General features: G+C 39.5%; 1 protein-coding gene across 1 annotated transcript in view; it reads right to left on the bottom strand.

Moving 5' to 3' along the window:
* NPSR1 (neuropeptide S receptor 1) overlaps positions 1-24,660 on the bottom strand; it is a 154,000-nt gene that overhangs the window by 47,645 nt on the left and 81,695 nt on the right. Inside the window, exon 3 of the mRNA XM_043589237.1 lies at positions 8,923-9,026. Coding sequence (XP_043445172.1) covers positions 8,923-9,026 — 104 coding nt within the window. The remainder of the gene's footprint in view (positions 1-8,922; positions 9,027-24,660) is intronic.

Genomic DNA, 24,660 nt, shown 5'->3' with positions numbered 1-24,660 from the left:
TGTCTGAATTTATACCTTATTGTTCTTTCTGTCATTCAGAAAAATAACAATCAACTATGTTATTGTTCTCTATTATTTTTATTTGTATAACACCACCGCAAATGCATCCTGGCACTAATGTTGTGGAAGGTGCCACAGGGTGGGAGTTCTGATTAAAGATTGAAGGCTTTCCTGAGGGATATAAGAAGAAATTCTCCTCTTGCTAAAAAGATGCAATATGGACAGGGGGAAGAATTTTGGCCAAATTTAACCAAAAAATTTAGACAACAGTCTTCTTAGAGAAAAGTGGGATTTGTATGTGTGACCTATGAATTTAGAACTATTAAGGATGGCCACACACAGCATAGGAGGTGGCATTCGAGGAATATGAGAAAGAAAGCTCCCAAGGGCAGAACTCTAGGGGATGGAACGTCTTGGTGAGAAGGTCGTAAGAATCTCAGCCATCTTTGACTGTGTTGAGTGACTGTGACCTTGAGGAACTTGCCAACACAAGTTCAGAATTTGAAGCAAGACGAAAAAGGTCACAATAAGGAGTGGCTGGAGGAGTAGGCGATGTTAACACAAAGAGATGTACTTTCAGACAGTCAAAAAGAGTAGTTAATTTCAAGGGTCTTCAAACTTGTAGGCAGGGTAAAAAAAAAATTAAAGGTTACATAAAAGAAATGCATCTCAAATTGTCATGCCTCTTTTTTACAAAAATAAATGCCAGAAAACAGCATAAAAACATGTTCAGAGTTTTGAAAGAAAAATTATGATCCAAGAATTTTGTAAATATCATTTCTGTGCCAAGGCACAGAATAGTTTTCTTAAATGTATAAAAAAAGAAAGTATAACATCACATAATCTCCTGAAAAATCTTCCTTGAGGAAATATTTCTGCTGACTGAGCATTGTTTAAAAATTAACAACTCTAGAAGAGGGACGGGATTGAATAATAATAGCTATGGTAAGCAATGAGTCCCCCCAAATCCCACAAAATGTTTACAACATCATTATGAATATAGTTAGGAAACATTCCAGGGAAAAATCTGGGGAATTGAGTGAGAAGAGAGAGTAGAAGGAAAGAAATCATATTATATATTTCCATTTGGTCATTTTAGACATCTCTGTTGTTTTTTACTTTGATAGAGACATATTACATTTAAAAATTAAAGATAAGCTATGACACAAAATAAAAGGGGGGATAATAATTTATTAGCTTCTTACAGCTATTGTAACAAATCACCACAAGCTTCATGGTTTAAACCAGCATAAATGCACTTTCTTACACTTCTAGAGACTAGAAGTCCATAATCAGTTACACTGGGTCAAAAATTAAGGTCTTGGCAGGGCCACCCTCCCTCCACAAGCCCCAGAGGAGAATCCATTCCTTGCCTCTTTCAGCTGAAGGTGGCTGCCAGTATTCTTTGACTCGTGGCCACACCAATCTCATCTCTGAATCTATGGTTACAATGGCTCTTCTGTCTGTTTGTCAAATCTCCCCCCTTCCCTTTTAATAAAGGATATATGTAATTACACTTGAACTCATCAAGATAATCCAGAATAATCTCCTCATTTCAAATTCCTGGACTTAATTACATCTACAGAGTCCTTTTTTGCCATATAAGGTAATATATATAGGTTTCAGGGATTAGAATTTGGATTTGGGGGTGCCATTTTTCAGCCTACCACAATTAACAACCAAGCAGGAAGGAAAAAAAACATATAAATAAAAAAATTAACACATAAAGATTAAAATGAGGTGACTTAAATAACACCAAACACTATTTGTCTCAATAAATATAAATGACTTAACCTCCTTGACTAAAACAAAGACTATGTACAAGACCCTTCCACAAATCTAACTGTATACTGTGTTGAAAATAAGCCTCTCAGTCCAAATTATTATCAAAGTTTAAAAATAGAGTGATGCCAAAGGCATAGGAAAAACTAAAATCAAAAGAAGGCATTTACTACAATACTACTATTTGACAAATTAAATTCAAAGCAAACTGTACTACATGGGACAAAGGGATTATTTTTATTGATACAATACATAATGATGACAGAATACTAATAAACTTATATGTAACAAGTAACATAATACTAAATATGCATAACTAAAATGTTCAAAGACTTACCAAGTATAAAACACAATAATACATAGAAATAATTAAACACATTTAAAAGATAATACACATTATTGTAAAATATCTAGGCAACATTTCAAAAATTGATCATAAAATAAACTACCAAGAAAAAAATCCCTCAATAGATTTCAAAATTATACAATTTATATAATTTGCATATTTAAAACAACAAGCAATAAAAACTGAAATCAGTATCATGTTATTTTTTTTTTAAATACCACTTGGAAATTTAAACACCCTTGTAATTAACTTGAGTCAAGAAGGAAATCAAAGTACAATTATAGTCAATTCATAAATGTCAACAATGAAAATTCTACACATCAACAACATATGGGATACCATTTGGATAACAGATGGCAGATTGAGGACATATGTCTGAATTCTCACTACCCCACCCCTCTATTCTGACAAAAATGACCTAGGAAATATAAAACCAAAGAAAATCTTGCACAGAAGTTGAGACTTAAATGCAGCAAACTTAGAAAAATTTTATTTAGAAAAATACCAGATTGGATTCATGTAAAGGAGGATCCCTGGATTGACTTAAAAAATTAATATACTTTATTTTTTAGAGCAATTTTAGATTCATAGAAAAAAGGATAGTTTACACCTCCATCCCCAACTTTTCCCCATTATTAACATCTTAAGTGTAGTCCATTTGTTAAATTTGATGATCCAATATCAATACATTACCATTAAAGTCCATACTTGTGTTGTATAGTTCTATGGGTTTTGACAAATGAATAATGTCCCCTATCAATGATTCATACAGAAAAGCTTCACTGTCCTAAAAATGCCTCGTACTTTACCTAGTCTATCTTGCCAAATCCCTAGCAACCACTGATATTTTTACTGTCTCCATAGTTTCCCTTTTCCAGAACATCATATAGTTATCATACTTCTGTAGCCTTTTCAGACTGACTTCTTTTACTTAGCAAAGTTCATGTAAGATTCCCCCATGACTTTTCATGGCTTGATAGCCCATTATGTTTTATTGTTAAATAGTATTCCATGATATTGAAGTACCAAAGTTTTTTTTTTTATCCTTTCAGCATTTGAGGAACATCTTACTACCAATTTTTGACAATTATGAATAAAGTTGCTATAACATTCTTCTGCAAGTTTGTGTGAACATAAGCCATCAACTCAATTGGATATATATCTAGGAGCACAATTGCTATCTTGCACGATAAGAGTATTTTCTCTTTGTTTTTAATCTTTATGTCCTTATTTTGAGAAAGCGTGTGTGTGCAAGAAGGGGACGGGGAAACAGAGAGAGAAAGAGAGAGAAAGGAAGAATCCCAAGCAGGCTCCACACTGTCAGGACACAGCCTGACACGGGATTTGATCCCATGATGCTGGGATCATGATCTGAGTCGAAATAAAGAGTTGGACATTTAAGCAACTGAGGCACCTATGTGTCCCAAGAGTATTTTCAATTTTTTAAGAAACTGCCAAAATATCTTCCAAAATGGCTGTACCATTTTGCACTCCTACAAACAGCACTAGCATTTTGTATCATCAGTTGTTTGGATTTTAGTCATTCTAATAAGTATGTAGTGCTTTCTCATTTTAATTTGCAATTCCCTAATGCCATATTATGTTTCTTTTGATATGCTTGTTCATTATCTATATATCTTCTCTGGTTAGCTGTCTGTTCAGATAGTTTGCCTATTTTTAAGTGGGCTGTTTCCTTACTGTTGAGTTTTAAGAGGTGTGTGTGTGTGTGTGTGTATACATTTTTTTAGAGAGAGAGTGAAGGGAGGAAGGGGCAGAGGGGGCAGAGAGAGAGAGAGAGAGAGAGAGAGAGAGAGAGAATCTTAAGCAGGCTCCACGCTCAGCACAGAGCTTAACACAGGGCTCGATCCCATGACCTTGGGATCCTGACCTGAACCAAAATCAAGAGTCCCATGCTCAACCAACTGAGCCCCACCTAGGCATCCAGGTCTGGTATATTTTGGATACAAATTCTTTATCAAGTATGTGTTTTGCAAACATTTTTTTTCTCATTCTGTGCCTTGTCTTTTCTGTCTCTTAACAGTGTCTTTTGCAGAGAAATTTGAAATTTTCATAAAATCAAACTTTTCATTTTTTTTCTTTCTTGGGTTGCGCTTTTGGTGTTATACCTAAAAAGTCACGGAGAAATCCTAAGTACCCTAGCTTCTCTCCTATGTTTTCTTCTAGTAGTTTTATAGCATGCATATTTCATTCAAGTCTATGATCCATATTGAGTTAGTTTTTGTGAAAGGTATAAGGTTTGTAGTTAGATGATTATTATTTTTTAATGTGGATATCCCATGATTCTAGCAGTATTTCTTGAAGAGGCTGTTGAACTGTCTTTGCTCCTTTGTCAAAGATCAGTTGACTTTTTGTGTGCATTTGTTTCTGGGCCTCTATTCTGTTCCACTGATCTATTTGTTGATTCTTTTGCAAATATCATGCTGTCTTGATTTAGCTGTAGCTTTATAGTAAGTCTTGAAATCAGATAGTATCAGTCTTTCATTTGTGTTCTTCAATATTGTGTTGGCTATTCTGTGTCTTTCACCTTTCCACATAAATTTTAGAGTTTGTCTATATCTATAAAATAACTTGGTGAGCTTTTTATTGGGATTGCATTGAATTTATAAATTGGAGTAGAATTGACATCTTAATAATAGTGAGACTTCCTTTCTATGAACATAGAATAGCTATCCATTTATTTGGATATTCTTTGATTTCTTTGATCAAGTATTGTAGTTTTCTTCATACTGATCTTGCACGTATTTTATTAGATTTATACGTAAGCTTTCATATTTTTGGTGCTAACATAAATGGTATTGTGTTTTTAATTTTAAATTCAAATTGCTTATTGCTGACATATAAAAGCACAATTGACTTTTGTTTACTAATCTTATATTCTGTAATCTTGTTATTTTCACTTAATAAGCCCATAGGTTCTCTGTGGTTTTGTTTGGTTTTGTTTTTTGTCAATTCTTTCAGATTGTCTGCATAGACAATCTTGTCATATGTGAACAAAGATATTATTTCACCTTTCCTGATCTGTATACCTTTTATTTATTTTTCTTGTCCTGTTGAGTTAGTGGGACTTCAGTATGATGCTGAATACTGTAGTGAGTAGTGAGAGTGAACATCCCTGCTTTGCTCTCAATCTTATGAAAGAAGCATCCAGTTTCTCACCATTAAGTATGAGGTTAGCTGTAGCTTTTTGTAGATGTTCTTGTATCAAGTTCAGGAAATTTTCCTCCATGAAGAGTTTACTGAGAGTTTTTATCATGAATCGATATTGGATTTTATCAAATGATTTTTTGGTATTTATTGAAATAATCATATACATTTTCTTCTTTGTCTTTTGAGATAATGGATTACATCAATTGATTTTCAAATGTCGAGCCAGGTTTTTATACATGGAATAAATTCCATTTGACCGTGGTATGTAGTCCTTTTTATAAATACTTTGATTCAATTGCTAGTATTTGTTGATAATTTTTACATCTATTTTCACAAGAAATATAGGTCTATAGTTTTCCTTTCCAGTAATTCCTTTGTCTGTTTTTGATGTTAGGATAATGCTGGACTCACAGAATGAGTTAGGAAACATTCCCTTTGCTTCTGTGTTCTAGAAAAATTAGCAACTTATTGGTATAATTTCTTCCTTAAATATTTGGTAGAATTCACCAGTAAACCCATCTAGGCCTGGTGCTTTATTTCTCGGAAGATTATTAATTATTAATTAAATTTGTTTCACAGATATAGGCCTACTCATCTTGTCTATTTTTCCTTATATGAGTTTTGGTAGATTGTGTCTTTCAAGGATTTGGTCCATTTCAAGTAAATTATCAAAGTTTCAGGCATATAGTTCATAACATTCCTTTATTATCCTTTTAAAATCTATAGGATCAGTAGTAATTAACCCTCTTTCATTTTTAATATTAACAATTTGTGCCAACCCTCTTCTTTTGTTTACTGTCACTAGAAGTTTATCAATTTTATTATCTCTCCAAAGAATCAGCTTATGGTTTCATTGATTTTCACTGTTGATTTACTGCTTTCAATTTTAGTAATTTCTGCTCTAGTTTTTATCATTTAAAAAATTCTACTTGCGGGGCGCCTGGGTGGTGCAGTCAGTTAAGCGTCTGACTTCGGCCAGGTCACGATCTCGCGGTCTGTGCGTTCGAGCCCTGCGTCAGGCTCTGGGCTGATGGCTCGGAGCCTGGAGCCTGCTTCCGATTCTGTGTCTCCCTCTCTCTCTGCCCCTCCCCCGTTCATGTTCTCTCTCTCTCTGTCCCAAAAATAAATAAAAGTTGAAAAAAAAAATAAAAAAAAATTCTACTTGCTTTAGGTATACATTGTCTGTTTTCTCTAGCTTCCTAAGGTAGAAGATTAGATTATTAATTTTAGGTCTTTTTTCTTGACTAATACAAGAATTTAATGCTATAAATTTCTCCAAAAGCACTGTTTTTATTGTCCTACAAATTATGATAAGTTGTATTTTCATGTTTAATTTGACCCACATGTTACCTAGAGTGGGTCTAATCCCCCAGAACATTGAGATTGGCCAGCTATCCTTCTGTTATTCATTTCTGGTTTAATTGTAATTTGGTCTGAGAGCATACTTTGTGCTATTTCCACTCTTTTACATTGTTAAGGTGTATTTTATGGTCCAGGATATAATTTCCCTTGGTGAATGTTCCATGTGAGTTTGATAAGAATAAGTATTCTGCTTTGTTGGATGAAGTGTTGTGTAAATGCCAATTAGGTCAATTTGATAGATAGTTTAGTTTACTTCAACTGAGAGCTATTTAGTTCAACTATATCCCTGCTTCTAACACAAAGTATTGGCATAATTTATTTCTCAGCAATTGCCACAGTAAGCAATTGATAACATTTATCTACAAGGAAGCAAAATTTTTTCAATAAGGAATTAAAATATGTTTTAAAAATGGTAATCAGGGGTCTTTCACATCTACTGAACTTTCAAGATTATATTCAGAACACAAAAGATTTTTATTTTATTTAGTCTTTTAAAATTTATTGATTTATTTTGAGAGTGTGAGGGAGGGGCAGAGAGAGAGAGAGAAAGTGAGAGAGAGAGAATCACAGGCACGCTCTGCACCATCAACATGGAGGCTGAGGCAGGGCCAAACTCACGAACTATGAGATCATGACCTGAGCAGAAATCAAAAGTTGGACTCTTAACTGACTGAGCCACCCAGGCACCCCAAAGGTTTTTAATTGTAACTATTCTCTATTAATTTTCTGAAAATGGAGTAACTCCATTTCCAAGGTCTGAAAATGATAGAATAAATGAAAATCATAGATGAATATAGATATGAAGATTCTTAAAAACCCTACTAACAAGTGGAATACTGTGGGATAAGGTTTTCCAGAAATGTACTCTACATCTCTAGAGCTACAATAATTTAGATCTGGAATATGGGCATCAAAATAAAAATTATTAATGGAAAATAATTTTAAGAGCTCAGAAACAGAACACATCAGTTCTGCCAGTTATGAAACAGTTCATTCTTTCTGTATTAGTTGAAGTGCCTAAATCCATAGTATGTACATATATGGTGTATTAATAATATAATATATGTATATGGTAAATAATATTTTGTACCATCTATTTTATGCATATATATTTGCATTAGTAATTTTTACATTAAAGTATATTCAACAGGCAAAGTATAAATGTCTTTAATCTAAAAATATATATTAGCAATAATTAAGGAAAAGCACGTATCCCAGGGATGCCTGGGTGGCTCAGTCAGTTAAGTATCCAACTCTTGATTTTCAGCTCATGTCATGATCTTACAGTTCATGAGATTGAGCCCCAAGTCTGGCTCTGTGCTGATAGCATGGAGCCTGCTTGGGATTCTCTCTCTCTCTCTCTCTCTCTCTCTCTCAAAATAAATAAATATTAAAAAAAAAACCAAGTATCCAAGTTATAAAAAAATTGAAAAGGATAGTAGGCAATTTAAATAAGAAGAAATTCAAACACCAATAGATATTTTTAAAAGTCCAATTTAGGTGGTAATACAGGCACCACAAGTTAAAACAACTAGAGATAATACTTATTTTCTGACAATCTGTCACAGTTTTTCAAAAAGAACAGTAGCCAGTGTTGTGTTAGTTTCAGGAGGAAAAAATTAAAGGAATAAAAACCAAAAAACAAACAAAAAAAGAACTTTGACTGTTTGTATCCCACCAAAATTCATATGAATCCTAATGCCCAGTGTGATGATGGTAGGAGGTGAGGCCTTTGGGAGGTGGTTAGGTTATGAGGGTGGAGCCCTCATGAATGAGTGGGATTAGTGCCCTTATAAACAAGGCCTGGCAGAGCTCCCTTATTCCATCTGCCATGAGAAGTCTGTAACCTGGAAGAGGGCCCTCACCTGACAATTGCTGGCACACTGATCTTGAACTTCCAGCCTCCAGAACTGTGAGAAATGAATGTTTGTTGTTTTTATAAGACCCTTACTCTGTGGTATTTTTACAGTAGCCTGAATGGACCAAGAAAGCCAGAATATGTCAAAGTCCTTCATATTTACCGTCCCCCCCAATTTAAAATGTGAATATTTATGTTCTTATTAATGCTTATTTATGTTTGCTTTATATATTAATTATTTTTAGCAAAAAAAAAATTTAAAAATCTTACCAATTTGTCTTATCCTTCCAACTAGGAGGAAGTGAGCAGTTCGTTGTGTGGAAGTGTTGAGTTCTATATTATTTTCCTTGTGAAGACTCCAAAAACTACTTGTCACTTTGCCTCATATTTTTAAAGGGCTACATACCTGCAGATAGCGGACCACTCGGCAAACGAGATCAGGTGCCATAAAATCTCCAGTGAATCGCCAAATGATATCTGTCAAGATGTTAACCAGTCCTGTGAAAGAGTCTAACAAAAACATGCAAGTGGTTAACTTTAGTCTCTTTCAAATTTCCAGCCTTGCCACAATAGAAATCAATTCCTAGGGAGATTTTTTTTTTTTCCTTCTGATTTATCAGGTGGTCATTAAGGAAAAGTAAGGCAAGGCAGGAGTTCATTGACTTTTATTATTAAGTCTTGTTACCACTCAGATGTAACCACCTTGGAAGGATTTTGGTAATGACTAAAATGATTTTGGTAACCATACAGTTTACCTTTTAAGTCACAGAAGAGGAGTTTTAAGGGGGTTTAGATCTGTACCAAAATAAGGACTGTGTGAGGATCGATAAGGGAAAAATTGAGAAAAGGAAAATATTTATCTTTAAGAAGCCCCTCAAAATCCCTCTTCTTGTACCCACTGTTTTATAATGTCGACCTCTTGTTACCTCCCTACCAGCAATGACAGCACTCCACTTTCACTCCAGGTTTCTTTTCTTTCTTCTCCTTTCCCCTTTCAACATCTATGCCTGGAAAAAATCAAGTGCATGATCTATCAATTTCATTAACTTAATTGGCTAAACAACAGAGGAACTGAGGCCAAGATTTGAGACCAAAGTCAGAGACTTTAGGCTCCTGTGGTTATCTCTACTCATTTCTGTACTTAGATTGAAAGTTGTGTAGATATCTATATCAGAAATGGTAAAATATATGTCTAGAAGCTCCCTCTCACCCTTCCATGACATATCACTAATTGATCATGTGATCCAGAATCATTCTTAAAACAGTGCTATAGGGATTCTCTGCTAATTGATGGATAGGGCTGGTACTTAAAACAGGATAAGTAAGAATTCATTGACTTAGAGTCACTTCCTTGGAACATGGGATATAACACTCTGTCAAAGACCCAAGAGGCAAGGCAAATTCATTGCCAGGGTAGCTCTTAGAAGTCTGGAGAAAGTGCTGGTCTTTCCTAGGCAAAAGAGAAATGCCTGAGTTGCCCCGGCAGACAGTAGAAAAAATAAAAATAAAAAGGCCAAGTAAAGTGTGCATGCTATAATGGATATATTGTGTAAAGCCAGAAGACCCACCAGAGAATTATATTCCATGGAAGGACTCAGAAGACACATCACTCATCAAGAATGTACTGGTGAGAGGAGCACCTGCATTACAAAGAAGCTCCCAACTATGCTAGAGTGGATGTAGGAAAGGTGGTCATAGAGCCTGGTCTTATTATACATGGTAAGGCTGCACTATAATAATTCTCCTAGTCCTTCCCCAAAGGGACCTATGGTCACTTATTTGTGTGACTGTACACTGGGGAAAGAAGAATATACAGACATTTTGAGTACTGAGGCACAGGCTCTATGTTGACATGATACCTAGAGACCCGAAGTGTCATTTTGGCCCGACTATAAGAGTGGAATCTTTGGGGCCAGGTAACAAATAGAATCCTAGTTGAAATGGAATGGTTCACTAGATCTGCAGACCCTCCATTATTCATTTCCCCATTCCCTGAATGTTTAATTTATACGAATATACTTAGCATTTGGAATAACTCCATATCTGCTTCCTCATAATAGTGGCAGACAGCAAGACTACTCATTGGACAACATGATGAATTACCCCTTATCATGGCCAATCTAGCTACTGCTGTATTTGAATGTCTTTGAATTACCAACAGTGGAGATCAACACTGAGCCCCAGTATGACACTATTTCTTAAGAAGACCAACCAGCTACGTTGTGACAAGCTGACTACATTGGACCCTTCAATATTTCAAGGGCCAGCTGTCCATCTTCCCAGCGTATACTTATTCTGGGTATGAACATGCTTTCCCTGACCTCTGAGTTGTAGTCAACACCATTCACCAATCTCTAGAGGATTTCTGATTGCCCAACTAGAATGGAATCCCGCATAACACAGTATCTGATCAGGAAACCCACTTCATTGTGAAGGGGATATAGGCTTGCACCATGGATCATAGAATCTATTTATGTCACACAGTGCACCACCCAGCACAGCTGTCTTCCTGGAGCACTGGGGTGCACTAGTAAAGGCACAAAGTGCCAGCTTAGTGGCAATACTCTGAAAGCATGGAATCCCATCCTCCAAAATGCTGCGTCTGCATTAAATCAGAGCTCTCTTTATGGTGCTGTGTCACTAACAGGAGATATACATATGCCTGAGAACCAAGGGGTAGAGGTGGGAATGGTCACACTGCATATTACTCCCAGTGAACCCCTGGGGGGCACTGTGTAAACCTCTCTGCTCTGCAGGCTGGAGGTCCTAGTCCCAAAAGGAAGTTGCAAATCTGATGGGGGTCATAGCAAGGGTCCCCTCGAACTGAAAGTGATGGCTGACACGAAGACACTTTGGACTCGTTGGTCCAGGGACTAGCAGTCAAGAAGAGAAGTCACAGCTGTGGTCAGAGTAATTGGCTGTGATCAGCTGATGGAGGCAGAGCTGGGTTTATACAGTGAAGGAAGAGAAGAGGATGGGTAGAACACAGGTAATTTACTCATTATTTTATGATTGACTGTAGATAATTAGTGAATGGGGCTAGATGTGCTAAGCATACTGCAGCAGGCTCTCAGTGTAGGGTTGTGCCGATTTTTGAGGCTGTAGACTGCTCTGTCCTGCTGTGGTGGGAGGGTGCGTGGGGGCTGAAATCGAGGCGTTAGTATGGTCATGAAGACACACACCCTGGCTTCAGGCTGCACAAAGATAAAGCAAGTGTCAACTCTGTCCTGCATGACATACGAACTATACCCTCTACGAAACTGTTCAGACCAACATTCTAATCCTGCCTTTGTTGAGAAACACTGCCAGGTTTTATGGGAGAGAATCTGTGGTTTCTGTGCATTTCTGCTCAGACAGAAGAGTGGGCAGAACCTTACTTAGAAGTGAAGGGTATCCATTTGGTTGAGTTCAGGCTCTCGGAAAGCTGAACAGCTAAACCACAAAAGAAACTCCTATTTTGGAGTAGGCCGCTCATGATTTCATTTCCAATGGTTTATTTTTATTACTGTGTTTCTGTTAAAGAGGAGTAACAAAAACTGAAAATGGCACTGTCACTTGGTTAATTACTTCTGTGCATGCTGGAGAATGAGAACAGAAGGGAGGCTAGCATCCAGAGCAGGGGATGGCATGTAGTAGGTGCTCAGAACGTATTTGTCAAATAAATTGTCTCTATGGTTTGGAAAATGCATTTATGGCTTTTTAAAAATGAAACTTGGGTTCCTGGGTGGTTCAGTCAGGTAAGCATCTGACTCTTGATTTCAGCTCAGGTCATCATCTCACAGTGGGTGAGATCGAGCCCCACATGGGGCTCTGCACTGACAGCATGGAGCCTGCTAGGGATTCTCTCTCTCCAGCTCTCTCTACCCCTCCCCCACTCACACTCTTTCTCTCTCTCTCTCTCAAAATAAACATTTTTTAAAAATAAATAAAATCAATTTTTATTTTGAAATAATTAAAGACTCACAAGATGTTGCAAAAATAGCACAGAGAGTCGTCACGTACCCATCACCCAGCTTCCCCCCATGGTGACATCTCATGTAACTAGAGTCGGCTTCATTGTTCAAAGGAGAATTATTACTCTCAATCCAGGTTTCTGTACAACATGGAGCGTGATCCTAAGGAATGTTACTAAGCAGTCATTATATCTTTGTTAATATTTTAAGTATTTAAAGTATCTCAAGATTTTTTAATCTAACAAAAAACTATAAATTCCTCATTTGAGAGATAGGCAAACTTCGTGTGATTAAAATGTTTTCTAAGATTGTGTAACAAGTTACAGCTAAAGTCAGACTTGTAACCCAGACTGGATGTTAGTGTCTAGTCTTCACCACACTGGTTTTTTTCCTCCCCTCCCCTCCCCTCCCCTCCCCTCCCCTCCCCTCCCCTCCCCTCTCCTCCCCTTCCCTTCCCAATTCTTGTTCTATCTGTTTTCCTTTAATCCCTAGACCAATATACAGGCACAATTCTTCCTCCCATGCCCTCATTCCCTGTCCTGGCTGCCCTGATTTTTCTCTCAGCCTCCTCTATTTGTAGGGTCACTCCACCCATTGGATTTGTTTTTATACCTTTAGAGAACTGTGATGGTAAATCTTCCTTTTCAGGATCTGTATTGTAAACAAGATAAAGGCTGAGCTCCCAACTTAGCATAAAGACTTGCTAAGACTTACGTCTTGCTAAGTAACCACCTGGCATTTTTATATTGAACACCATAGTGATCACACATTCATGTTTTCAGACATGCATTCCGTCTTCTTGAAATTGCCTTGTTCCATTTGTCAGTCTGTTGAATTATTATTTACCTTTCTATATCTAACTGACATGTCCTCTTTTTTCCAGGAGCTTCCTTTGACCATTCACAAGGTAGGGTCTGTCATGTAAGGTATTGGGCCCTCCCAGTCTTATGCCTGTCTGTCTTTTTCTTTTTGTTTCTCTGTAGGTGACAATTAGAGCATGGACAAGCACATGGGAACTACAACAAAAGTGTCAAAGATTAGAGAAATCAGAGAAGTTCTGAGAAGGTCAGATTTGAGCAGCGTCTTGAGAGTCGTGGGTTATGACCTGATTAATAGAAATCTCATGAAGGGTTTCCTGGCAGGAATGGACTGGAGGTATGAGTGGATTGGGCCAATTGAAGTTCCTTGGGTATTCTCTTTTGTTTTACATATTCTTTTTTTTTTTTAGTTTATTTATTTATTTTTGAGAGAGAGAGAGAGAGAGAGCGTGGAAGGGGCAGACAAAGAGGGAGAGAGAGAGAATCCCAAGCAGGTTCTGCACCCTCAGTGCAGAGCCAGACATGGGGCTGGAACTCACAAACCGTGATATTGTGACTTGAGCTGAAGTTGGACGCTCAACTGACTGAGCCACCCAGGCACCCCTACGTATTCTTTAAATAAAGAATAATGGGGAAAATCCCTAAACTTATGTTTTTCTGAACTGAAGTGATACATTAACAATTATATTGTACCCCCAGTAACATTTCTTTTTTCTCCTGGAGCTCAGTCTTTAATGAGCCCATATCTAGGAGTAGATTATCAGTGAAGCCTGGGCCACAGCACTTGTTGCTATTAAGCAAATGCTGCTGGATCTGATCGGTAAAAAGCTATTTAGTTACCTAAGTAATTGAATATATTGCAAATAAACTTTTCTTAAATAGTAATTAACAGGACCTTGGGAACAAAGGGTGCACTTTAAAAGTCTTAATCACTTCCCCACTATTACTCCCGTTTCTTGAAATTTCTTCGGTGAGAGATCCTAGGAAGCTGAAATACTCAGAAAAGCCAAAACAGGCTCCCTGCAGGCATTACTGCCCCTTTGATGGCTTCTTGCAAGTATGAGCGTGGGTTCCCAGTTGGAGCACAGATATGGGTGGAGTGGGGAGAAACCAAGAAAGAGGGAACACCTGAACTGAACCCTGAAGGGTCAATATGAAGGGGTCGCATGGAAAGGGGGTGAAGGACACTGATTCTAGACAGGGATGACACCATGAGCAAAGTTGTGGCAAGAAAAAGTGAGGTAAGAGACTCCGTGGCTTGTGTATATGAAACAACATCAGTTTGTAGTTGCTGAAGTCTGGAGTAGGAGCTTCCAAGCGGCACGAAATGGGGCTGCAGAGACAAGAGTTGGGCCATTTAGGGTCTCTGGTGCCAGTTAAAGGAACTCTTGCGCTTTTTCCCCTGTGTACTGTGGGAGCAATTGAATGTTGATGTGTTCAAACACCTGTTTCAAATAGATTTCTTTAGTTACTGTTGGGGGATCAATTTGGGAGGTCCAGTGCTAGATTTTACACTACACTTGTTAGGGAAATGTGCAAAAGTTCAGGAAAGAGATAAGTAGTACCTGGGGTATGTCAAATAGGAATTGAGATATAGAGAAGGATGCAGATTTGAGGTATACTTTGTAAGGTAAAATTAGGAGGACTTGGGGACTGAGTGATAGATGTTTTAAATGGGAGGCAGAGAGAGAAGTCTACACTGTATTATGGGTCCTGGCTTGGGTGTTCATGGGAGATGGTGGTGCCTCTTGAGAATACAGGAGGATAATAAGTTCATTATATTTGGGTTGTTCCCAGTTTTCGGCAATTCCACATAAAGCTGTTACGAACATCTACGTATAAGATTTTGTGTGAATGTAAGTTTTCTTTTCCCTGGGGTAAATACCCAGGAGTGAGATTGTTGGGCTATATGGCCCTAGCTTCAATTTGCATTGTCCTACTGGTTACCGATGTTGTTGTTATGGTCACTTGCAACCCCTATGCCTCAAATTCCTCTTTGAGTGTTCAGTGATGGTGGGAGCTGGGGCGTGGGGTGTTCTAATAATCCATTCTCTCCCCTCATCTGCATCTGCATTCCTGTAACACTGCTGCCTCTTGTTGCTCAGTGCTTGCTAAGCTGCTGGCTGGAGGGTTCTACTTTGCCTAAGCTCAGCCTCTTATATCCACCTGTGCATCTGGGCCATGGGGTTGGGACCTTCTCAGCACTCCAGTTCCTTCTCCACCATGACTGTCGAACTTATGCTTTATATCTATGTGGTGAGTCTTGTGTGGGAGAGTTTTATGCCCTTCCCCTAGTAGTAGGTGACTTCTCATGGAATTGGTGTGGTACCCGGGGCCAGCCATTGTATGCCCCCATCCCCAAGAGTTGAGAGTTTTTTTATTGTTTGTTTCTGTGTATTTCCCTGTGCTCTGGGGCAACAGTATTTGGTCACACAGTGGCCTAAGGTTTTTGTTGAGAGGTAACTGGACAGGAGGGCATGATTTCATACCTTTCCTGAAGGCATAAACTAAACCTCCATGTATACCTTCACACTGTCTCTGTAACAACTCCTCAGTTCTGCCACTGTAGAGTGGAAGCAGCCATAGACTGTCCTCTAACTGAACAAACATAGCTGTGTCCCAATAATAACTTTGTTTATAAAAATAGGCTGCAGGCTGGATTTGGTGGGAGGGCTACAGTTTGCCTCCCCCCCACCCCCCCACCTCCTGCTCTACAGTATAAACTACAAATCATCCTACTGTGACTTTTGGAGCCTTCCTGCCTACCTCTTAGGTCTGATCTTTTCTGGTCCTATTACAAATTCATACCATAAGGGAAACCCTTTCTACCAGCAGTTATACTGACAGCTGGTTAATTGATCAAAACGTTGGTTAAAAAAAGGAAGCACGCACACAACCCCATCTTAAAACATTTTTATATAAAACATTAATGTGCATGTATTTATCCATTTCTTTAATGTAGGGCCAAGAGTTTTATTTGATTTTATGCATCATCTTTCTTTTGTGTGCAGAAAATACATCCATAATGCATCTTTTATGATTTCCAGTTTTGTTTTCTTTAAATTGGAAAACTTGAGATACCAGCGAAGCAATTTGAGGCAGAATCTCATTGTAGAGATTTTTATAATCCTTTTTCATTCTTTTATAGTTACATTCCCTGTGCTTAATTCTATTGCTTCTTTTAGTGACTCAGGAAAAAAAAAAAAGTCTTTCCAATGTATCCAACTTAATTTTCACAGAAACAACCCTTTCATGTTGTTTATGTCCATTATATAGTTTTAATAATGAGGACAACTGGCATAAACTGGTTTGGGAACAGACCCCTGGGACTCCTATAACCTAAGTAGTGGGAGCAGAAACGGACAGCTTCTTAGGGACTATCCTGCTAGTCGTGGGTGCTAGTTAGTCAGGGTGTGTGAAGGATGGAGACTGTTGGTTAGTCCAGTAATGCATAAAGAAGATGCAGCCAACAGACCTTCTATGGGAGACCCTTACTGTTCCTTGACCATTCCTTGGCCATTCACTCTGCCAGCCCCTTTCTTCATGTTGCTCCCTTCGCTTGGGAGTTTCTTTATGCACCTCTGCTTAAGGATATCCTAACTCCTCTGGGTTTAGTTCAAGGTTACCACCTTTATGAAGCCTTTTCTACATACCAGGATTGGTTGATTACCTCCTCTGGGCCTCTCCCTAGCTTACCATCAAAGTACCATGACACATGAACAAACACATTTATTTTTTGTATTTCTCTCTAATTTTGTTATGAGGGATAAAGATTTTTTTTAATGTGTCGTCATGTCTCCAGACCCTAACATCTTCTCATTACGTGGTAAGAGCGTGGTAACTTTCTGGTAAATGAATGGCGACATTATTACTGCTGTTGCTTGATTGGCTGCCTCAGCAGATGTGGTTTCACAGAGCAGACTGAGTCCATTAACTGTGTCCTTCAAAGTAGATTAAGGTAATGATTTTGGAGTCAAGATGCTGGAAGGAGGAATGTGATTGGAAATTTTGATCCCCAAGCAGAATTCTAAAAGAGCTCTCTAGATTCTGAGATCTCTGCTAGATGGTAAGCTCCTGATTAGTAGTGGCTGTGCCTCACTCATGTTTATAGCCTCATCTTTTTTCAGGGTGTCTTGTGAGATACTCAGTACTTGCAAGATAAAGGAGGAAATGGCCAACTGAACAGATTTGCAAAGCTCTTGAAAATGCTGGGGCGTCTGGGTGGCGCAGTCGGTTAAGCGTCCAACTTCAGCCAGGTCACAATCTCGCGGTCTGCAAATTCGAGCCCCGCGTCAGGCTCTGGGTTGATGGCTCAGAGCCTGGAGTCTGTTTCCGATTCTGTGTCTCCCTCTCTCTCTGCCCCTCCCCCGTCCATGCTCTGTCTCTCTCTGTCCCAAAAATAAATAAACGTTGAAAAAAAAAATTTAAAAAGAAAATGCAAGGCCACTAGTGAGGGATTCACCTACACAGAGAATGAGTTGAAGCACCATTTCTTAGGTTCTCCTTGCTCTCAGCTGATGTTCATATTTTCCCTTACAAAGCAGGACTACAGGAATAATGAACACTTAGCAAGCCGAGTAACTTTTTTTGGCAAATGAGTAGTACATGAGCATTTGTCACACTGGATAAGAGGACTACTGAATACAAACAATTTTAACAATGACTTTGACATTTCTGACAATGTAAGGTTATTTTAGCTTCAGCTATGGTGTTATGGACGAGAGGTGCTTTGGTTTTCCTGGAGGACACTGTAGATGGCAATGTCAACAGTGAATCTCCAGGGTATACAACGCTTCCAGCTCAACTCAACGTCTCTGGTGTGGTTGTTTGTTTTGTTTTTAAAGCAAAGGAGATGGTAATTGTTTGCTTGTGGTTGCACATGAAAACGTTTTTGATATTGCTAAGAGTCCTTCTCTTTCTCTTTCTCTCTCTCTTTTTTTTAACAACAAATGTTTAAGGACTCTCTAAATGGAACAAGATTTGAAGACTTTATGTAAAAATTTGTTTATTAATGGCATTTGCATTACCCAACCTGTCAGGTACTTAACTGCCAATTAAAATTATTTCTCAAAAAGGTAAGTTCTTGTGTTTCTAAGTTTTAGACTCATTTTGCAATACTAATACAATCCTGGCACTGTGCCCTTCACCAAGATTAAGTACAGGCTGAGCTTAATGGCCCAAACTGTCAACTCCCCAGCTCTTCATTAATCCTGAGAAAGTGGCCCGCACCTCAGTCATTACTGCTCAATTAGGTAAATAACCATCACATCCATTCTCATCAGACCACTCTCTTCACAGAAAGCTGTTCCTCAGATGTTCAGTTAGTCTTAATAAGTCATGAATGTCGCTAGTGCCTCCTTTTTTCCATTGGTCCACCGAACAAATAAAAATCATGTGCCTGATTAAAGGAACACAAGTCATCCTGAAACCTATTCTCTGCTTCCATTGTGTGCAAAGGCAAGAATCTCAACACTTGAGGCCAACTGGCCAGTGTGGGTCATTGGTATTGCTGGGTGGTGAAGAACTCTTATATTCATATGTGTAAACATCAGGTTCAGCAAGAGCATATGTTTCCTTGAAGTGAGGACAAATAAGGCACTGAGTCACTGCCATTTCTCCTCCTCACTCCACTTTAGGGGGAAACTTCTGGAGGCATGACAGTACATCATCACCATTGCACAACGTGAGGATCAAACTGACTCTGGGTGTAAATACAAGACATGGATAACTTGTTTCCTCCTTTACTGAGAGTTTGCTTTCCTAGTAAGAATGGTCTTCCATCCATCCTATCAATGGTCTTGCATTTTTAAAAATCCAAGAGAAGGGGAGGAGTTCCATTTGCAGTTATCCAAGAGAAGAATTCTTTTTTTTTTTTTTTAATTTTTTTTTCAACGTTTATTTATTTTTGGGACAGAGAGAGACAGAGCATGAACGGGGGAGGGGCAGAGAGAGAGGGAGACACAGAATCGGAAACAGGCTCCAGGCTCTGAGCCATCAGCCCAGAGCCTGACGCGGGGCTCGAACTCCCGGACCGTGAGATCGTGACCTGGCTGAAGTCGGACGCTTAACCGACTGCGCCACCCAGGCGCCCCGAGAAGAATTCTTTTAATGGGTTTTTTTTCTTTGCAGTTCTTACCCAAAGGCAGCTGAGTTGCAGCAGGTTGGCATGAAAGTTGCAAATTGTAATAAGAAATATTTGGTTCTCATTTCATCCTGCTGCAAAAAGGGGCAGACTTACACATAAGGAGGTGAGGCAGACATGGAGACAGGCTGCTCACATCCCTCTTGAAGAAAAACCTCACTGTCCAACTGTGGAGAGTGTGATTTTCTGGCATCCTCCAGCTGTTAGATTCCTCAGGGTCTGTCCCAGCTTCCTAGTTGAGATCACTCTATTAGTAGTACAAGCTCTGCCAAGGACTGGGCAAGGTGTGAGTAGAAGGGTCTAGTCATTTCCATCCAGCATGGGAGTCCTACAGTGAGCTGGTAGAAACTGTAAGGTTGTCATCATATTCCGATGGGTCCTCTTATAATCTTTCTTCTTCCCTTTTCTTTTCATAGATGTTATATCCCCTCCAATTTTTGCATGCTTAATTCTGTTTCAGCATCTGTCTCCCAAAGAACTCAACATGCAACAGGAGATAGGGCAGGAAGAGACGTACGACCATTCATTGTCTAGAGAGAGTCTTTAAAGGCTGCCTCTGCATAATCTAAGATCTTAGCTCCTAGCCCAGTCCCGAGCTCCTACCCAATTTTCTGGAAGATAGTTTTCTGAAAAAAATTGATAAATAGGAGGCCTAGCCTTTGTTTAAACTTGATCTACAGTAAAGACTGTCTATGTTATTTTCTATAATGCATGCTTGTTAATTTATCTAGTTAATTTAATACATTTGGCATCCACTATGAAGACAGTGTTAATTAAATTAACTGATTGGCTCACAAGGTGAATACAACCAAGCCAATACTTGAGAGAACAGAACACCAAGAAATATTAGTTGTGATGAAGGTTCGGAGATAGGGCCATTGTTTTGCTGAACAGCAAAGATGCTGTTTATGGGGCAATTCTTTGTTGGGCTAGACCGTACTGTGCATTGCAGAAAATGTGGCATCCCTGGATTGTGTGATAGTTCCAAATGCCCAAGCATTTCTAAATGCCCCAGGACTGCCTCCAGTTGAGAATCACTTACAAGACAAGCTGAGGTGTTCAAGGTCAGAGTTATCGAAAAGAGTCTGAGCTGTGGCATAATATATTGGGGCAAAAATGAGTTGTCTGTGTTGAGTGGGGAATGGAGCCAAAGCTCAGAGGGGACAGAAGATAGGAGCAAGCATGCAGAGGAAGGGAGCAGAACCAAATCACAGGGCCAGAAGAAAGCTGGAGGATTTGGGCCACGGTTGGTCACTAGAATAGCACAGTGAGATGAGAGCAATGCCTAGCCTAGTGGGTGATTGATTAAGGCAGAAACAGGGATCAGCCTGGGAATAAGAGAGCTGCCTGGGCTTCAGAGCTAGTACTCATACACTGGACACCCTACTGCCTTGGCCTGTTAGTTCCAGTGCATTTTATAAGGCCTTGGCCTCATCTTTCTAGGTGACATTCCCTTTTCCCCAAAAATAGCTCTCTGAGTCTGGGGAGAGGGTGGAGACAAATTTTTGGCTGACCGCCTTTGGCATTGCGTGAGGGATTTAACATACGTTAAGTTAAGGGCACCTGGGTGGCTCAGTCGGTTAAGCGTCTGACTCCGGCTCAGGTAGTGATCTCATGGTTCATGGGTTTGAGCCCACATAGGGCTCTGTGCTGGCAGCTCAGAGCCTGGAGCCTGCTTCAGATTCTGTGTCTCCCACTCTCTCTGCCCCTCCCCCACTTGCATTCTGTCTCTCCCTCTCGAAAATAAACATTAAAAAATTTAACATGCATTAATTTATTTAATGCAGTGTTTGTATAAGTGTATCTGAGCCAAACTCTCTACCCTACACATAAATAGAATCAGTGACCATTGAGAGTCTGCATTCAAGTTTGGGTTCAGTGAAATTTGGAGTGTAAATTGGACTTTTATAGATTTCTAATTGAATAGAGAATTCTAATTAGATGAAATGATTCTGTCTAAGGTGCAGGACGACTATAGACACTCAGAAAAAATCACAGAATCTTAGAGAAGCTGGGACACTATCACTGAACCAACATACGGACTTCTGCATGTGATAAGGATTAACCTCCATCAACAGTGGAGATCAGGCCAGGCATAATTTACACATAATCTCTTTCCGTCACCATAATTGTCCAAAGGAAGGCAATAATATAATTTCTGTATCTTGTGGTCATTATGCAGATTAAATTGAGTAAAGCACACAAAGCATGTATCTCGGTGCCGGTCACAAAGGAGGCTTTGAATGCGTGGTCCCTGCTCTGCTCACTTCCCCAAGAGAGAAATGAAGTGATAAGAATTTAAGTAACGTGTTGAAAGCCACACAAATGATAAGCACCAGAGCCAGGACTCACACCCAGGTACTTAGACCCTGCCACTTGATTTTGTAGAGCTTTCAAACTAAGAATGGTTTTTCAAATGTTTTAATAATTGAACAACATTACAAGAGTGAAAACATTTTGTGGCACATGAAAATGATATGAAATTCAAATCGCAGTATCCACAAGGTTATTGGAACACAGCCATGCCCATTTGCTCACATATTGTCCATGGCTGCCTTCCTGCTACACCAGCTGAACTCGGTGACTGAGACAGAGATCATATGGCCCCCAAAGCGTAAAATGTTTAGATAAAGCTGGCCGACCCTTACTGCAGACCTTAGACCCCTGATCTTTCCTTTATGCCCAAGTGCTGGTGGATCCAGATTGCTTGTGACTTTGCCAAATTTTTCCGGCATTCTTGGGGAATTTTCAAACTGCCAGACAGGTTGCACTGAAGGGCTCCCTGCTGGCTTACATAGGAGAGTTTTGAAGGTACCAGATGGGAACAGATTCTTTCCTTTCATCTTAACAAAAATCCAATCTCACTCTCTTTCATCTTCAAAGGATTTGATTAATGAGGACACAAAGGGGGAGAGAGAACAATTCCTACTCTTGCACTGGGCCAGGCTGCCAGCTGGAGCTGCTGCCGTTTGAGCCCCACCTCCCCACGTCTGACAGATCCCCGAGCCCCCAGCCCTGCCCAGCGGACGTGGAGGCTGAGTGCACAAGCTCCAGAGGCAGGGACCTGCTTTGTGTTGGCTTCTCCACTCACGGGCACTATGGTTTGGAGCAAGTCATGTAACCTCTGTCAGCATCAGTTTCCACAGGTCTACAGTGGGAGTAATGAAAACATCCATAGCGCAGGCAATTTGTAGGATTAAATGAGAAAATACATGTAAATAGTTCTTTGTTTTGCGAAGAGTTGGCTGAGTAAACATTCAGTAAATGGGAACCATTATTAGTATTTTTTTTTTTTCTGCCTACTTGTCAGCAGGGAAGAAGCTAATTTTCTGATCCCAGCTAAAATGCCCTGGGAGGTATTTTTAAAACATTTTTTAGAGTAACACCAGCACACAATACACAATTCAAGCAGTACAAATAATAAAAATAGATGTCTCACAATGTTCAAGGCAGCACTATTCATAATAGCTTTAAACTGGAAATTACCCAAATGGCCATCACGAGTAGAATGGAGAAATAAATTGTGCTATATTCATACAGTGGAGCCATTCAATAAAGAGTGTGAAGGGTCTACAATATGTGCAACAATGTTGACGAATCTCTTGAACAGAATGCTGTGCCAAAGGAGCCACACATAAAACGCATGCCTACTGTAAGGCTTCATCTGGAATATACAATAAGGGGAAGCTCTCCTCTGCTTCTGGGATTACCCTTGGCGGAGGTGAGGGGTGGGGGCTAGAAGGTGGTGGAAGGAGATCGGGGGAAACCAGCGGTGCTCTGTTTCTTGATTTGGGTTCTGGTTATATAGGTATACTCAGTTTGTGAACATTCATTAAACTGATATTGGTAATGTGTGCACAGGATTATTCTTCATATTTCAATATGAAGAATAAAAACTAAAAATAAGAAAGCCACCTTCCACCTACTCTTGACTTCCACTCACTCAACTCCGTCCTTAGAAGCAGCAAGTGTTACCATCAAACAGAATCACCAGAGCTGGTCACTGAATGTACAAGAACGTGTCTGCATGGGTAGATTGTGGGTCTTTCGTTCTTTCTTTGGATTTCCTGAGAGGAAGTTTTTGTGTTATTTTATGACATCTTTATTTTTAGAGCAGTTTTAGGGTCACAGCAAAATTGAGCAGGAGTACAATGAATTGCCATATACCCCCTGCCCTCACATATGCACAGCCTCTTCCATTATGAACGTCTCCCACTGGAGTGGTACATTTGTTACCATTAATGAAAATACTGACACATCATAATCACCTAAAGTCTATGGTTTACATTAGGATTTTCTCTTGATGATGTATGTCCCAGGATCTTGGACCAATATATAATAAAATGGAACCAGCATTATAGATAGTATCACACAAAGTATATTCACTGCCCTAAAAATCCTGTCTGAAAGCAAGTTTTGATGTACCTAGCCCTATGTCCAGTTGACCAGCTGTTACAAAAAACAGACCTCAGCAGAAGGAATGAGAGCAGAGGGGTTGGGAAGGGGCTCGGATGTTGGGTAACCCTCCTGGCCCTGGCAAGATTTCTGCAAATGTTTGTTGAACTGTCAAAGTGAATTTAAGGGCTTCAACGTGGCTGGGCCTTTTTCTTCGTGTTGTGTTGTTGTCACCTCATGCCTTCTTTGTGTCTCAAACTCCAGTTATCATTTTGGGAAGCCCTGTTCACAAGCCTATTCCTGATGAGCACTAGGCCCGATCTGTGATTCTGAATAACATCCATCTTCTCTCATTCTGAAGCTGTAACAGTGTCTGACAACAGGAAGGGATATTTGAAATCAGGCCACCATGAAATCCCTGGGAAGACATCCTCGTATTTCTGGACTTTTTATTCTGTCTTACCTTCCCCACTGGTGACTTTCTCTTGCACTTTTGGCAGCATCAACAACCCCAGATGTTGTCACCCTTTAAGACCCACTGCGAGGGTTACCTCTGCATGGAGTTCCCCCCATGTGCCCCTGGAGGGCAGACTGACTTGTACCATTTCATCTAGTATTCCTTTCAGTGATCATCAGTCTATAATTATCCATTGCTGCCCACTAGGCTTCCCATACCATATCATGTGCTAGACATCCCCCGAGGAAGAGAACCCCATCCCTGTCCTCAACTTGCTCACATTCTGGTGTCAAAGGGAGTCATGTAAAATAATTTAACACGTTTTTGCATGGTATCTGTACAAAGGATGGGGTGACCGATCAACTCTGCTAGGGTAGGA

This window comes from Prionailurus bengalensis, chromosome A2, assembly GCF_016509475.1.
Source record: "Prionailurus bengalensis isolate Pbe53 chromosome A2, Fcat_Pben_1.1_paternal_pri, whole genome shotgun sequence".
Classification (NCBI taxonomy): Eukaryota; Metazoa; Chordata; class Mammalia; order Carnivora; family Felidae; genus Prionailurus; species Prionailurus bengalensis.
This window is presented reverse-complemented; position numbering and strand designations above follow the sequence as displayed.